This window comes from Diabrotica undecimpunctata, chromosome 3, assembly GCF_040954645.1.
Source record: "Diabrotica undecimpunctata isolate CICGRU chromosome 3, icDiaUnde3, whole genome shotgun sequence".
In the NCBI taxonomy this organism is placed as follows: Eukaryota; Metazoa; Arthropoda; class Insecta; order Coleoptera; family Chrysomelidae; genus Diabrotica; species Diabrotica undecimpunctata.
This window is the reverse complement of record NC_092805.1, coordinates 97,682,196-97,700,395: the sequence shown is the minus strand read 5'-3', so window position 1 is coordinate 97,700,395 and position 18,200 is coordinate 97,682,196. Positions and strand designations below refer to the sequence as shown.

The window sequence follows — 18,200 nt, the reverse complement described above, 5'->3', positions numbered from 1 at the left end:
TAATTTTTAAAGTTTTTATTTTAATTAACGGTTGGGACATAAGTTTTAAGAATACAAAATAAGAATCTTATCTACTGCTACTGAAACGTCAAATATTTTCTATAAAGTTCATACAGCTTATTACGATTAACGGAACGTAAAATTTTTGGCAGTGAAAATATTAGCTAGGTATACAATAATATGGCTATTGCTAAGGTACAAATAATAATGCCCAAAAAGGTCAAAAAACAAAAAGTTTTAGGTTCTACCCTACAAATCTTTAGAAAGTTTAGACAATATTGGAATATATGAATCGCCTTTTTTTTTCAAACATATGCAGAGGTTTATAGCTAAAAGGAACGTGATTTTTTTAATAGGACAGGATTAATATGACGATATATTATAACGATAATAAACCACCAACACCAGAGGTGACGACAAACGAAGAAATAAAAATTGGGGAGGAAGAGGTAAAGAAAGCATTAAGGAAATTAAAAAATAGAAAATCACCAGGCGAGGACAGAATACCGAACGAACTCCTGAAGTACGGAGGACCAGATCTGACCAAACAACTATTAAAACTAATCCAAAAAATAATGGATCAAAACAGAATTCCTCAAGAATGGAGATCAATCATCCTAATACCCCTCTTCAAAAAGGGAAACAAATCGAACCCGGAAAGTTACAGAGGAATTAATTTATTAAACACAACACTAAAATTAACAACCAAAGTAATAACAAATAAACTGAATGAAATTATAACACTAGCAGAAGAACAACAAGGTTCCAGGTCGGGTAGATCATGAACCGACGCTATATTTATAATGAGGCAAGTGCAAGAAAGATCATTAGAATACAACAAACCGGCATATCTATGTTTTGTGGACCTTACTAAGGCATTGGACTGAGTCAAATTAAAAGACGTTATCTACTTACTATACGCAAGAGAGACACCTCTAGGAATAATCAAAACGATCGAAAAAATCTACCAAAACAACACAACAAAAGTAAAAGAGGAACTAACCGACCCTCTTGAAGCTGGCAATGGGATAAGACAGGGAGATTCCCTGAGTCCTCTATTGTTCAACCAGATTATGGATAAAATAATACAAAAAGTAAGAACTAAAAAAGGATACCAAATCGGAGAAAAACAACTTAAAATAATCTGTGACGACGAAATACTACTCTCTCAAAGTGAAGATGATTTACAACGTATGCTGCACCAATTTAATATAACCGAAACTGAAATATAGCAGGAACAAGACGTGACACAGAGAGGACAAAAAGGATGTTATAAACAGCCGAGATGAAAACACAGAAACATTGATGGGACACTATGGGACAGAGTTAGAAGTACAGATATACGACGTAGATGCAAGGTGGAGAACATCAAGGACTGGGTAAGAAATAGAAGAGTTGAATGGAACAATCATATAAGCCGAATGACAACAAATAGAGTAGTAAAGACGGCAAGAGACGGTTTCCCAATAGAAAGACGATCAGTAGGAAGACCACGAAAACGATGGAACGACAACTTACTGGAGGCACATTGAAAAAGAGACAGAGTCACGTCTATATAAAAAGAAGAAGAAGAAGAAGAAGAAAAAGAAGAGGAATAATTATTCACAAACTTAAGATCATTTTTAAATGCTCCTCAAACTCAGTCGCTGAAAAATTCTGATTTTTTACTTGGTCAAAAGGTTTATGACAAGGCATGAAATTCTTAAAAAATGTCTACCTAAATCTCTCTATCGTCTAGAGGAAATGGGACAAGTTGTAAAGAATTAGGAACCTAATAGGGTCTGATTTTAAAAATTAATTTTCTTGCTGCTAAATTAACAACCATTACTCATATGTTAATAACAGAACTTTATTTTGTTGATTTGACAGCGACATTTATTCTTAAAACTTATGTCTCATAGGTTATTTGACATAAATATAAATATATTTTTAAAACTATTTTGTTTCTTACTAACTGAAAATATATTTATCAGAAACAGTTTAAAAAGCAACGCACACCAAACAATATTACATAAAATGTAGCAAAATACAGCCAACTAATCAAACCAAAAAAATTAATTGTTATTAGGACTTAAAAAATTGTACTGGTGAATAAATCAGTTCGCAGATTCGCTTCAACAGTTTGAAATTTTCCCTAAATATAACTAGGTAGACGGTATTCATTGTGTATAAGTCAAATTTCACAAACACCCCATGCAAATAACATAGAACGCGCCTTCTATAGAATCTCCAATCGATTTGACCTAAGCAGTTTTATGAAAAAATTACCAAGCGATAGACACTATCATTTGTCAAGGCTAGGAATGACTTTCGAAATTTTAGCCATCTACGCAGAGAGCAGACAGAGAAAGTATTCGGAGAGAAAAGAAATTGATGAACCCCGGGATGTCTACCTGATTTTTAAACGTTCTTTACAGCTCGAGCTTGCTTCTCTTAGTAAGATAATTTCCGGTTATTTTACTGCGCATTAAGTGGGCGTGTCAGTTTAAGGATTTTTGAAGTTGTTCCTAGGTTTGACAGACTGTATCAACTTACCTTATAAAATATGAAATGACAACTTCCCATAGAAGCATCAATCTGTCAATAAACGAATTAATTGCATGTAGACAGCATTATATTATTTTTTAAGTTAGTGAACTATGTGATTTTTTCGACTATTTTTGCAACCGCTCATGATCAAAAATGGAAAACACGCCTAAATTGGTCCAATAATTGAGGGCTCTCATTTGACACATACTTTTGTCTTCAGTTATGATTATGTTTATTTTACCTATTTTTTACAAAGGAATATTGTTACTACTTTAATACGAAATACTTTATTAAGTGACTAACATTTCTTTGAATGGAACTAAACAAGCACATGGCGTTTGGTTTTAATAGCGGAAAAATAAAAATAATTGCATAGTTAATTGAAAGTTAAACTAAAACAATTCAAGGCAAAATTTTTTGCCTTGGGTAAAGGTAAAAAACAGGCTTTTTAGACATGTAATTATCTATGATATTATTAAATAATATTATAAATACATATTATATATGTATTTATATGATAGCAAATTTACCCTGTCATATATTAAAAAAAGTGGACTAATTTTATCTTAAGAGATTTAACATTAAAGACAAGACACACATCATGTGTAAATCAGTCAGATTTATTTTAAACTCTTTTTAATTGCCATTCCAGATTTATTATTAGGAGTATTAGTTTATCTGTTTGAACGCCTAAACATTATGACATTATGATCACTTGTGAAAACACTGGCAAAGAACTAGAAAGATGGGCTGAAAGCATAAACCCAAAACTTATTGATCCTGCATGCTGCATTCGTACATTACAAATCCCAAAAATCTGAAGAATAGTTAGAGTGGTGGCCCTCTTAAAACCAGGAGATATCCGGCGGATACAAAGAGTTTTAGACCTGTCTCTCTTTTGTGTCACCTTTTTAGGGCGTTCCAAAAAAGATACTAAAGCGAATCGCTGAATCTGTGGAGACTAAAATTAATCCAGAATAAGCAGGATTCAGACCTAAAAAGTACTGCTGCAGTCAAATCCTTAATCTCACCCAACATATTGAAGATGGTTTTGAAGGGAAATAAATAACAGGAGTAGCATTCATAGATCTAACTGCCGCCCATGACACAGTTAACCATCAACAGCTGCTGGCAAAACTCTACGAAAGTACAAAGTAGTTCCGACTTACAAGGTTAGTGAAATGTCTCCTCCAGAATAGACGCTTCTACGTAACGCTCCAGTCCAAGGACAGTCGGTGAAGGGACCAAAAAATAAACTCCCACAGAGAAGAGTCCTCGCGCCAATTCTATGCAACATATTTACTAATGACCAAACCATAAACCTACAAACAACACAATTTATTTACGCTGATAATACAGCTATGAAACAACCTCCAATGAAATCGAAGTAATACTGGCAAAGGGCCTAGAAGACAGCCCTATACAATGATGAAAACCATCTGAAACCCAATCCGACAAAAGCCCAGGTGTGTGCTTTTCACCTTAGAAACAACCATGCCTGAAGGACTCTGTAGCAGAAATGGCATGATCAGCTACTGGAACACAACGTGACGCCAAAATACCTCGGCGTATGTCTAGATAGAACTCTGTCTTATCGATTCCTTTGTCAAGATGTCAAAAAAAAAGTAAGCGCCAGGAATAATATAGCAAGCATAATCAAAGAGAGAAAAATACAATACTTGGGTCATGAGTTGAAAGGTGAACTATATAAATTTCTTCAAATCGTATTGGAAGGTAAAGAGCTGGGCAAAAGATCAGTTGGAAGGCGCCAGAACTCGTAGTTCAAAGACCTGAGGAGATGGTTTGACCGCTTATCCACAAAAATCTTTCGTGCAGCAATTTCCAAAGCTACAATTGCCATTTGGATAGCCTACTTTCGAAAGGACACGGCGCAATAAGAAGAAGAAGGAATAATATCATTCGCAAACTAACCAATACAAAATAGAGAGCACAAACACACACTTTCCGCACTTCTGCTTGAAGTTCCCATGTTTCGGACACAGATATTGAGTACTTAACACCTAAAGAAGCCACCTTGTAGCGAAACATATCATGTATAAATGAAAGCATTATGTGTGTTTTTATGTCAAGTAATCAAGTCCTTCAAATAATAATAACGATATCGAGTAAACATATGAAACAGAAACATGGATGTTTACACAGATTGACCAGAAACTGCTTAAGCTTAAGGATTATTCTAAGGAAGTCGTTGGCTTTCGCAATGATGATAATGAAGTTAGTATATCCATTAAGTTACGGTATTAATTTATTATGCGTGACTTGACAAGTACTTGCACTTGATTAATTATATGAGCACGTTCAAATATATTCCATACACGACATGGCCATTATAGAATTGTCACTCTACTATTTGGCGTGATATTTGTCGCCTTTGGGCGATAACCTTTATTCATTTTTATTCTACAATATTCACTCTTGATATTTTTGTTGTTGAATTTCACTGCAATCATTCAAGACTACTAAATACGTATATTTTTTTAATCTGTGGCACAATTTCGTGTTCGATTTATTGTTTTACTTACTTTTTTTAGTAACTTTAACTCATGAGATTTTTGCCAAAATTTGGACGTTACACCTATTTGTTAATAATTTTAATTGAATAACTAGTTTCGCAAATAACTATTTTTTGTATGTTTTGATGTTTTAATTTTAGCTGAACAGCATATCTATATTTAATTTACTATTCTTTGGTTACACTGTTTCTTAAACAACGATACTGTCATATTTGACAATCTAAACGTCAATGTCAATCTCTCTTTTAATTTGATATTATTTTTGAAGCTACAGGATATTAAAGTAATATAACATCTAACTAAAATTTATTAGTTATGTACAATATAAAAAAAATCGTTACGCAAAGATCACACATTTTCGCTCATTTAGTATGTTCTTGTCTTAAAAAGTAGTGTATTGCCAGAAAGTAACACTGTAACATTACTTATCATTTGTAGATCCCTGTGAAAATACAGATGGCGATGAGATGTGCAGGAGGGTAATTCCGAGAATTCCTCTTCTGCGCACAGAAATGAATCCAAGGCCTGCTCGAACAATGAGACCGGCAGGTGTGGCGCACGTTTGTAACATGTGTGGTAAAATGTTAGCGCATTCGTATCCACTGCCTATATCTGAAGTCTGCCTCTGTAAGCCAAATGAGGAGGATGTTTAAATATACAATTGAAAGATTGGTTTTAAGTTTGTAATTTTAGGTTACATTTAAACACCTCAGCTACTAGTGTTTTTTATAAAGATTTTGTAATTATTTAGCTTCAAAAATTACAATTACGTTTACATAACCTAATACCGCATTAATAGGTTGTACTTAAATTTACAAGGGTTTGAGTGCGTGTGACTACATCTAGAGCTTTGCGTTTAAAAATTGGTTTCGTCATTGGTTTAGGATTAATAATAACGTTATGATTTTTAAAAATTAACTATAGTCCGTTTCACCCTTTTTGACTGATTTAATATTGAACACCACTAAAGTAAGGTAAACCTGCCATTAAAATGACTCATGAAGGAAAGAAATACACCTAGTTTTGCAAAAATATTGATAAAAAGTATATAACTAAAAAAAATTTAAACTTCTGAGTTAATTTAAAAAAAATTTGCACAAATTTGAACTACAAACTACAAAAAAATTATTCAAAATTATCAAAATTAGCGTCGAAGTATGCTCGGCCATTCATCGATCGCTATACGGCTGACATCCATAGGCACATTGTCCACAACTTTTACCAGAGCCTGTTTTAATGACTCTTGAATATGGGGACGTCTTGTACAGACCATGCTCTTTAAAAATAACCACAATCAGTAGTCGAGTAGTTTAAGGTCTGGGCTGGCTGACGGCCAATGTTCACTAATAATAAATTCGGGTATATGATTTTCAAGTCACTGTTGAGTTGTTTTCGCTTTATGTGCAGATGCAGAGTCTTGTTGGGATATCCATGGTCTATTTTGTAACATGTGAAGTTCCCCTTTATTTGTTGAAATGTCCCGCTGATAATTTCTCACCGCTGTTTTAACGCCCTTTTCACCAATATATAAAGAAGTGACGCCGCCAAACCATCACTGAGTCATGAAAATGTCCTTGTTTGATCCTTGACACTAGTTCGCGGACTTCCTTGAATGGCTGTGCATAAACTATATCGTTGTGCTTATTGAAAGTTTTTTCCAGACTAAAATTTTTTCATCTGTAAAGAGAATTTCTTTGTACCGTGTTTTGTTGTAAAACCCCAAGACCCAAGTCTTGTTTGATAATGTAACTCACGGTTTTTGGGGCAATATCCATTTAACGAGCAATAATTGTTTATTTTCAGGCAGGAATTTTGTTAATTTTTGATAAAAATCGTTAATAAACTGTGGCGAACAAGCGACGCAAGACAAGCCTGGTCTTTTACGGTCACTTACTTCTCCCGTATCCAAAAATAATTTAACCGTACAAATTAAAACAACACGCTTAATATTTAACGGTTGTAGTTATTCGAAAAAACAAGCTCTTTCCATTAAACACTTATAAACAGCAGTGAGAGCAATACGAGTCTCTATGTCTGCCAACTCTATTGTACCGGCTCAAACTAGACTAAAATCTTTTGACGTGTTTATAATGTATATGTCAACAGTCAATAATGTTAACATAATTTTTAGCTGCGTTCAGTTTGTCAGCCGAACAAGCCGTGTTTACACTTTTGTATCAATATTTATGGTAGGACTATGTATTTTCTAAATTAAAATTAGTCAATCGCAATTGAAATATAAATACTTACCAATAAAAGCCAAAAATTCAAGACAAAAAAAAATACTCCTGACTGACTAGTCGACGAGAACACTAGTAACCTTGGGTCAAAATTGGGAGAACCTTTTACTAAATACAATGCGCTCTGTTTTGTTCGTTAAGCTTTAGGAAAACGTATTTCTTTAATCAGAACATCAAAACGAGATTACAAAGTAGGTATAACATCATTAATTGGAAAAACATAAAAAGCAGAAAAACAAATTACCTACACATATTAGTCAGATAATAGTTTTCCCTTCAGTGGATTTGGCCTAGTTCTATAACTAGTTTTTTCTCTTTGCCGTTTGTGATAAAAGCTTTTGGCCTTATATCAAGTTTTCTGTGTGTTTTAGACACTTAAAGCTTTACTTCAGGTGTTGCTTCACTTAGAGCATCATCGTTTTATACTTTGTTGACTGTTGTATCTTACAATAGACAACATACAATACCGTTATTTAATTTAAACTGAAATCCTTTAACACGAGCCGTACATGACGGCTACTAGAAATGTGGAATAAATACAGATTTCCGTATTAAATATTTTCTATTTAACGGTGACATTAGATGCAGTTGCCTATGTCTGAATTACAAAACATAGGCCCGCATTTAAAATTCTCACTTGTGTCTGACAGAAATATAACTCTAAAGTACCTCGAGTGTGATTTCACTCATTGGACAAAATCCTTGAAATGAACTATATTATATATATATATATATATATATATATATATATATATATATATATATATATATATATTCTCACAAATATGACGAACATATGATGAACAACGTCACTGCGCTCACAAAACATGAAAATGAGAAGAAGCATAAATTTGACTTCGAAAACATCAAAATTTTAAAAACCGAACAAAACAAAAAAAGAGTTAGATATACGAATCAATAGAAATAAAATGAAATACTAACGCAATCAATGACAAAAAAAATACACAGAACCTAAATAAAATATATTTCAATTTGATTTTAATAATAATAAATATAACACCATAAAAATCCCTTAAAGTCATAACATATCTCCACTTTACCTTTTTCGAAAACATCAGTGATACGCCCATATAAAAATAATTATATACTAATGACAGTAAACCATAAGATATCAGATATCAACTTTTATTTGTCACTTCATTAATGTCAGTGTCCCGTTTTACGTTTTGGTAAGTTATATATATACATATTTTACAATACCCGTTTGTTCTGAATCTTGTACATTTTAGAATCTTGACAAAGGCAAGGGTTTCTTGCCGAAACGTTGATTTCTATGGGAAATAAAATGTAGTTCCACATGTGATATAATTTATTGAACCCAAACCCAAGAAAAACTAATTTTATATTAAATATAGTACGGTTCAAGAAACTCAAAACTGTAATAATATATATATTATATAATATATATATATATATATATATATATATATATATATATATATATATAATATATAACATATATATATATATATAATATATATATATATATATAATTTATAGGAGATTAAGATAAAGATATTGTCTCAAATTCTGTATTTTTTCCGTATTTATGAAATACATTATGTAGCCGCTTTTGGTGGTTGAATGTAACGTAGAAAAATAAGGTTTACTTGCTCCTACGTTCTAAGTTAGAATTTTTTGGTGCTGTGATTGTTTTTTTACTTAGTTGATATCTATATTTCTGCTAATATCTTGATTATAGCTGTTATTTCTGTTGTACCTGTTATTTATGCGGTATATATTCGCAGTATTTTTTACGTAATTCAAATTTCATTTAAAGTACAAATTGATCCAAAATATTTATTTAATAATTAACTATCTTTTAATATTTAAATTAAATAAATATTTTTTTATAGCCCACAAACTATTGCACTTTTTTAAATCATGCATAACTTCCTCTAATACAATAAAGACAAAAAACGGTGTCGCTTGTTTTAGGATGCTGAAATTTATTTTATTTTTATGCTCCCCTAATGCACACGAATCACGTTTTATTCTTCACGTTATATTCCATCCATTTTTGTTGTAATATAATGCTTTTTTATAATATAATGCCCGGGCACAGATAGTGGTATCTTTAAAAGATATTTATTAACCCCGGTATCTCAACCAGTAGAGTGTTCAGTTAACAGGTGGAGTGTCCGGTTTTGATTTCTAAACAGTCGAGCTAAAATATCGAGGTTTATTGGATGTTTAGAATGTTCGGCGTAGACCAAAGAAATAACAGATTGTCCTATACTCCTAAGCGAATAAGTCAGGATTACTATATACGACAGTAATTTTCAGGGCCGTGGTCAAAGAGTTCAAGGCTATACTCAAGGCTACAAGGGCAATAATCACAACAATGTAGATATCTGGAATGCAACAACTAATGAGGTTTAGACTTCTCCCACGAGGTACCAAAATCTACAAGACCGCAGTATATCTACAATATGACCACAAAAAATGGACACTTACAATTAAAAGCAAATTAATAAATTACTGGTGTGGGCACTCAAAATTCTTCGAGTTATATATACAGCTCTTGCTAATATAGCAACAAATTCGATACTCTGATCGGAAAGGACAATCTAGTGAGATACATAAAAACTTACAGACTAAGATGGGCAGGAGATATGATATGAGAGATTCGACTAATATTTATATAATATGTTTTGGGAAAGACGACGAAAAAAGAGTTGTAAGACAGCATAGAAATTTGCTAGACGCCAAGTTGAAAATGAAGTCAGAGAAGATCTAAAGAATATGGGGCTGAGACAATGGTACCCAGTGGTACACGACCGATAAGAGTGCAATGCAATAGTGAACGAGGAGTTGTAATTACGTTGTGGATCGTTATGTATAACTAAATCTTTACATATATGCTAAAGCTAAATAATAAATGCGCTACTTTGTTTCGCTGCTGGGAGTAAGTAGGTCTAGCAATTCGGAGAAACCGCGCAACCTGTAACCTCATAATAATTGACGTTTGCTTTATTGCTTTATACCGTTGTTATCAAAGAGCGAAATACCATTGGAGATCTTGACGAAGAGAAGCCTAATTATTACGTGAGCAATGTGCGAATTTAGTGTTAAATTCATGAGAATAAAAATCGTGATTTTGTGTAATTTTTACGGCTACACAATCAAATAGTTTCTTTGTAATATTAACGGGAAAACTTTGATTGTTTACCTTATTTCTAAATATTTCCTTAAGGTATTAAATATATTATGCAATTAATAATTTGCAAAAGTTTGTGGAAATAACTACAGAGATTTCTTCTTTGTCGTGAATATACCAGTTTCCAAGTTGAACTCCATCGAATTTTACTACGTCGAGCTTTCGACTTCATCTCTGGAGTTTTCGTCAGAATTTACTTGGTCTCAGACTCCTGAGTCACCCTTTATTTTTACAAATTTTACTGTTCACTGTACTCCTGCTGTTTTATTTGAAGACAGTATATTTATACCGTAGATCGTGACGGCGGAAGTTGGATTGAAAGATGAAGCGGACGGTTTCCATCATGTTTTCTATTAAAATAATGAGGTATTTTTGCTTAATAGCTTCTCAGATATTTCTTGGTCTCAGAAATGGACGCGTGTTTTGTTCTGGAATTTAGAAAATCAATTTTTTATCCTATCTTTTCTATATTGAGATGCTATGATATCTTGGCTTTTTCGGTTGGTTGTTAATAATTAAACAAAGTTAATGTTGCCTTTCACAGGGATTTTGCATATTAACGACCTGAGAGGCCCTGTGGTCATGGGAATGACCTCTCTTGCCGGATCTTGGTCTCCGATGTCCATGATCAGTATGCGACTTTTTATTGAGTTGTACAGCCATTATAATTGTACTAGAGATATCCATAGGGATCTTTAATATAGTGGTTTCTCGTTGCCTTCTATATTCTTATGCCGTTGACCAAACCATTAATTCTTCCGCCTTTGGGGCCGGTTTCTCAGCCCCAGGACAAAAGAGTGCCCTACCACCTACCAACTCGTCCGCCCGGAGCCGTTGGTCGGTAAGTGGGGGACTGCTTATACCGGCAATCACTCGGTCCCTATCTGCGTTAGCCATCAAAATTGATGTTGCCCGTCCTCTACCGCGTGGAGGTGCAGATTCGGATTTTTCCTTCATCGAGATTAAGACCTTTCGGCATTTCCTAATCTCTCCAGAGCTTTAGAGGACAAGCTTTAGAGCTTTTTAGAGCTTTTGCCAATATTCGGAACGAATAGGCACTGAAAGAAGAAGAATGTTGCCTTTGATGGATCGGTGAAGAGATTCTAACTTCAATGGTAACATTCCAAACGATCAACACGGAGTTTCTGAAATTTTCTATGCAATCAACTGAAGAATATTTAATAATTAACCTATGAATGTTCCATTTTATTTCGCAATTCCGACTAATGTCTCCTCTAGCTTAGTAGGTATTTTCACACAGGATACGTTTTTTTTTTAATTTTGAAAATATAGCTATTCGTTTCTATAAACCAAGAATTATCTTAGAAACCAAAAAGCGTCCTAATAGTCCCAATAAAATAGATGAAAGTACCAGGTTACTTTTAATATGGAAGACCTACCCAATTTCAATATAACACTGTCCACTTCGTGAATTCATCAAGCTTCTGGAATCTTAGCATTCGAATAGAAACAGTACTAGTTAAGTAAGCAGTGAAGTGTGTACTACTGAAGCAGTTTGGAGACACAGACATTGTGCAGTTCTTGAAAGTTTTGATAAAGACTACAGACAAGAAGTAGAAAGCTCGACGTAGCAAAACTGACCAACTGTAACTGAATAAATTTGGTATTCATTTTTCTAATAATTTACTGGTTTTGAAATATTTATCAGTGTGACCTATGTGATGTTAAAATGTATAAGATGAAATTTGAACAGTATTATGATATTTCAGTTAAAATGTTGAAAAATCTGCCAAAGAAATTAAAAATTATTTTGTTATTAATTTATTAACCTTTGTAGATTATTTATGTAAGTCTACAAGACTATAATTAAAATAAAGTCATTATTGCAGTTTTTAGTATTTCATTAAATATTGTGAATACAAGACAAAAGATAATTTTAAAAATAAATTAAACCTGATGATTTTACAAAGAGAAAAGAAAAGCTTATAATTCTCATCAAAACAGTGTTAATTGATTTTTAAAATATCCTTCATAAAGATTTAAACCCGTTTGCATGCATTTACACTTTTTTCTGAGTTTTCTGCAACTTACAGTTGTCTGGGGAGTATAGCTGTTAGGGCAGTTTGTGCATAGGTAACACAACGGTTTGGTAATTTATAATCTCTTTATTCGAAAGAGACCAGCAAAGTTTTTGACTATTTCTCGTATAAAAGTTGCTTGCAAAGACGCCAATTACGTTAAGGCTGCCAATAAAAATAATTTCACTTCACAAGTCTAAGTAGCATCTAAGTAAAGGACATAAAACAATGTTTATAAATAAGTGAAATTGTTTTCATTTAAGGACATTAAAATAGATGGCGTTTTTGTTGATGTTATCTACTAATGGAGCAGGACCGTAGCATATACGTCTCTATTTCATCTATATAGAAAGGCAGGTATTATATATACCAGTGAGGAGGTCCAAGGTATACCTTGGACCTCCTCACCGAAAATCAATATTCGAGGAAGGTCTGGGTGTATACTTTAGCTTTTGAGTTAAGCAATATATGAGAATATAAGAGTATTATAGCTTTACAAATTTTATAAAACCTACGTTGTTATTAAAATTACTGAATTTTATGTTGGAATACTGATTATTGTTGTAAATACCAGATTTTATGACCAGATGTTAAAGTTGTTGTATACATAAATTTTAATTCAAACTTTTTAGATCTTAGAAAAAGCACCGAGGAAGCATTTAAACGGGTCAAAGAGATATTTAGAGAATTCACTTCACCCCAACTACCTAATCCTGTTCGTAATGTTAGAAGAAATTCCAGTGCATTCAAATTAGAGCGAAGACCTTCCGTAAACTTCAACGTGTGTTCTTTCTGTGGACAATCCTTTACCCACGAATTTGCACTGAATACCCACGAAAAGTTTTTGTGTCGATCGAAACAAGTTTAATTGACGTAATCATTTATTTTGAAAATCTAATATTTTGTATTTTGATACTTTAGTGGTGAAACAATTAAATATTTTGACAAATAAAATCTTAAAAAATGAATCCATATATAGTTATTAATTTAAAATACTATCTGACGTAAATTAATTTGAATTGATGAGTTGAACCCAGTATGAGTTATTAATTTATGCAAGTTAAAAATATTGTATAGTAAAATGTTTTGATGGTAGCCTATAAGGTAAAACCAGGTGAGATGCCGCACCTTTCTTCTCACATTAAAAAAATGAACATAGGTTTAACCTAAAAAAAAATTCTAATCTCCAGGTTATTCGTTGATCATTACTTCAACGTATATCCCATATTAATAAATGTTGTGTAAAAGGGTTTTTTGTGTATTATCGGAAAACTAAAGAAACTTACTTTGGCCATCTTACCCACCTGGGTGGGTAAGATGCCGCACAAGGGTAGGGAGAGATGGCTTATGGAAATTAACATAAAAAACAGTCTACACGTAGTAAATTTTTATATTTACATATTTTTATATTTCACGATTTTTATAAAATAAAACACTTACAATTTATTTGTTAGTTTTAATTTGTTTTTTCAATTCTGCACGGCCACACATATTAGACCTTACTTCATACAATGTGCAGGTTTCATGCATCCATCTAGCACACTTGATGCACTCAAGCCAATCTGCGTTAGATGTTGTTGTGCTATAATTTTCATAACACTCTACACAAACATTAATTGTAATGTCGTGCACCGACTCGGCCTCACTTGAACTTAAAACAAAGTCAGACTCAGATGAAGAACTGTCTTCTTTTCGAGCATATTTTTTTTCTTTTCATAGCCTCTTACATTCGCATTCTTTTTTTTATTACTATTTTCAGTTTTCTTCCCTTTAGTTAATTTCTTTTCTTTATCTTTTTTTTCTCTCAATAAGAGCCAAGCGTGTCTTGGTTTTGTCAGCTATTACTTCTGGCGAGGTTAACACCTGAGCTGACTGTTTTCTTGAAGATGGCTTCCTTGAAATAGGTGTTAGAATTGGGGAAACCTCGAGAAGGAGTTTTGTCGGAGTTGACTTCCCCCGCAAACACGGCAAGTTATCTTTTATGGGCGTGACGATGATTGTAGTGACTTCTTTAGAGGTCGATGGTGTGGTCAAATCTTCTTTACCCATTAAAAAATTCTCAGTGGCTACGTCTTGGTTTGCAAATGCTTCTTCAAGTGTTGCATCAGTGACAGCGGAAGGATCAGTGACAGTGGAAGGATCAGTGACAGGAGAAGGATCAGAACTGGTTGATGGGACAGGAATTTTGTCTTCATCATTTGATTCTTGGTCAGATGGTGCGGAATCATAGTCTGTCCTTGCGAGAAATGCGTCTTCGGGAATAGCTGAAGGTTTAAAAGGGTAGACTCCACATGCCCTGAATCCTGAAATACCTGTCTGCACAGTTGCAGATTTTGACCAAGTTTGAGCAAGCAGTTCTCTGAAATGACGCCTCTCCAATTTCTTTCCAGGATTAGCGTTTCCCCACTCGCTTGCTGCGTGTCTGTAGTAGGCCTTTAAGGGCTAAAAAAAGGACCTGTCGAGTGGTTGTAAATATTGCGTGGTGTGGCTTGGTAGACATAGAAGTACAACATCATTATTGGAAGCACATGTCAAAATATCGGGAGAGTTCGTATGTGAGCCATGACCATCTAAAAGTAACAAACACTTGCCCGGTGGTTTTCGTGGTAAAAAGTGATCTCGAAACCACTTCATGAATATATTTTCATCAATGTAGGCTGATTCCTTTCTCATTTCGATAGCCGCTCCTGCGGGCATTAATTCTTGCCAAATTTGTTGTTTTTTGACACTTTTAAAAATACAGAAAGGAGGTAAGAAGGCACCTTCAGCATTCGCGCAAGCTACCACTGTTACCGTCTCTCCTCTTTCCGTTGATTGTCTGACATGTACATCGCTGCCTTTTTTAGCCACAACAATGCCAGGTTCATTATTTAGTTGTAAGCCTGATTCGTCTACGTTCCAGATGCTACCAGGTTTGTTGATGAGGTGGTGTTCAGTTAACGTTTCATGTAAGAGCTCGAAGTATTCCTTGCATTCCTTTTTGTTCATGCCTTCTGCTCGAGCATTGGATAATTCTTGAGCTTTGCGAACCGAAAGAGTACCATTCCTTCTCATAAACGACTTAAACCAATCTGCACCAGCAATTCTTTTTGCTTTATTAAAGTTGTGCTTTATACCCATCGCCTCAGCAAGGTTAAAGGCTATTTTCCTTACAGCTCTTCTTGTAGGCGCAAATCCACGAATTTGTAATGCATTAATGTGTTGGACCAATTTTCGCTCAGCGTCATAACCAAGCAATGGTGCAGGACCCATTGCTTGCTTTAAAAAATTGTTTTTTGCTATTCTGTTCTTAAGGTTTTTTCGGGAACACCGGTCGACTTTGCAGCTGATCGGATACTGACATTTTGGTTCTGTATAAGATTTATGGCAGCATCCAAATTAGTTTGGGTCCACGAACCTCTATTTGATAGTTGGCATTTTCTGCAACAAAACAAATATATATATTAATGGTATTTAAAACTGTGTAATAAATTAATTTAATTATTTTTAGCTGCTGCTGCTTTTTAAAATAATTATAGTTTGGTATTAACCAAAAACATTCAAAAAAGATCTGCAGCATTTCACCCAGGCTTACTAGCTGCATCTCTTCCCACAACAATGGGAGAGATGCCGCACGCTATTTTTGTGTTTCAAAATTGCTTATTATTGTCGTAACTTAACGAAGTTATTCTACAGGACAAGTACTAGATACATAATAATCTTGCAGCTATCTATTATTTACATTTCTTTAGTTTTAGATCTTTAAGTAAAAATCAATAAAGTGTTTAGATACTTACAATATAGTAAAATGAAATTTTCGAATACACTGATTCAGTAACTCTAACCACACATCCGCACAAAATAGAGCTTTGCTAGTGACTAATGTACTGTAGGCACAGGTACTGTAGGCACAGGTTGATGACACTTCAAGGTTCGTCTAGAGAGGGGGTGCGGCATCTCACCCGCCGCGGCATCTCACCCGGTTTTACCTTATGAGATTTTTTAATATTAGGCAAAAAAATGCAAGCTTTATGCAAGGATCTATAAGTTAGACTTTCAGTTCTACGTTGAAATCATGTACCGGAGCGATCCATTGGTGGTTATTGTAGAGGCAATTATTCTTATCCAGAGAAACCGGTGTTTTACAAACTTTACCAAAATATAAAACCAAAAACTGTAGAAAGTTTTTATGGATTAGGTATAGACAACAACAAATATTTCGAAAAGCCATAGAAATTTGATAGGGAAATATTCCCATATCTGCAAAAGGTATTTGCAGATTTGACTCGATTATCTAATTATTCGTCCTGATCTGCAATATTACTCCTTCCTGGCAACAATTGGTAAGATATAATCGTTGCAACAGCTATTTTTTTTAATTAAATAATTTAATACTAATTAGATCTCGCTGGTTTTTATTTATTAAGAGTGTTACTACATGCATGATGATTATGGTACTGATGACGACTTATTACTACAAAGACATTATTTAATATATACATATATTTAATTTAATTTTAATCTTATTCAAATATTTTTAGTTCAAGAAGCGTATCACTGTGTTTGTGGAAAAGTGTACTACAAGAAAACCTCTTACAGGCATCATCTGACTTTTTACTGTGGAAAAGAAAAGAAATTTGAATGCACCTTTAAACAGTGCCCGTATAAATCAAAATTAAAAACAAATTTAAAAAGACATATGTTACAGCACCAAAAGATGCCACTTAATCCTGATCCATTTATTCTTGAAAATAGTGACATGTAACCTCCAGTTGTTCTACATTAAAGTGAAGGGAGATGACAAATTGAAACGGTTTAATTCAATTTTATTTTGTTGGTAATAAAAGTTGTTCAAAATAACCTTTGTCTTACTGTATGATACAAAAAAACTATTAATTTCTTCCATACTGTAAAAGATTACGGTTTAAACCAATTTGCTTTAGTAAAATGTTGATATTAAGAAAGATAGAGTGTGTTAAAGTGGAAATTTAAAATTTTATTTTTCGCTATAACTGTTATGTTTCTAAACATTGACGTATAAAAATTTACAACTGGGTGCTCTTGAATATAAAAAATTATAATTTGATGCACACTTTGATATAGCTAATAGAGGACGCCGCATATGCCACATATGTGGCATCCATTTGCGCTTAACTTATTTGTTCTTCAAGTTAGCGCTATTTTTGTTAAAAAATATTTTTAAGGTCCATTATTTTAACACAAAAAATGTATACTTGTTAATACCTTCAAAACTCTATGGTTTTCGAGATAATCGCATTTTATAAATTAACTGCATAATATTTTTTAGTTGTAATATTTGGTACGATAAAGCACTGAATACCTGTGGATAAGCATAATTAATAGTTTATTCTTAAAAAAACAACTCAAAAATGGTAATGTAACATCACAAAATGCTTTTGCTATGGCTGCTGAATGTATTATTGAAGCGAAGCTTCTATCTTCTTCTTTAGGTGCAGTGTCCGCATTTAGACGTTTTCCGTCATCATGTTTACAATTTCCTGAAACCTTTCTCTATCGCTTCTAAACTGGCATATAACTTTTTCTATATAGTAGAATGTTGAGGCGAGCGACACGGAAGAAGACCCACGAGACGGCGTCACGAAACGATAACGGTCTTCACATCGATCCTTCAATTCGATTCTAGTCATCATATATTTTTTAACGTTAGTTGTTAATA

At 33.5% G+C, this 18,200-nt stretch overlaps 1 protein-coding gene across 12 annotated transcripts in view; it reads left to right on the top strand.

Annotated features, from left to right (window-relative positions):
* The window catches only part of lola (longitudinals lacking), a 604,955-nt gene that overhangs the window by 438,553 nt on the left and 148,202 nt on the right, over nt 1–18,200 (top strand). The window contains exon 5 of one of the 12 annotated variants that reach the window (XM_072526362.1): nt 17,044–17,282. The exons of 10 other annotated variants lie outside the window; for them this stretch is intronic. In XM_072526362.1, the coding sequence (XP_072382463.1) occupies nt 17,044–17,267 (224 nt within the window). In that variant the 3' untranslated portion in view covers nt 17,268–17,282. Of the gene's footprint in view, nt 1–13,155; nt 13,492–17,043; nt 17,283–18,200 lie in introns of those variants that run through there. One more of the 12 variants, XM_072526351.1, reaches the window with a different exon arrangement.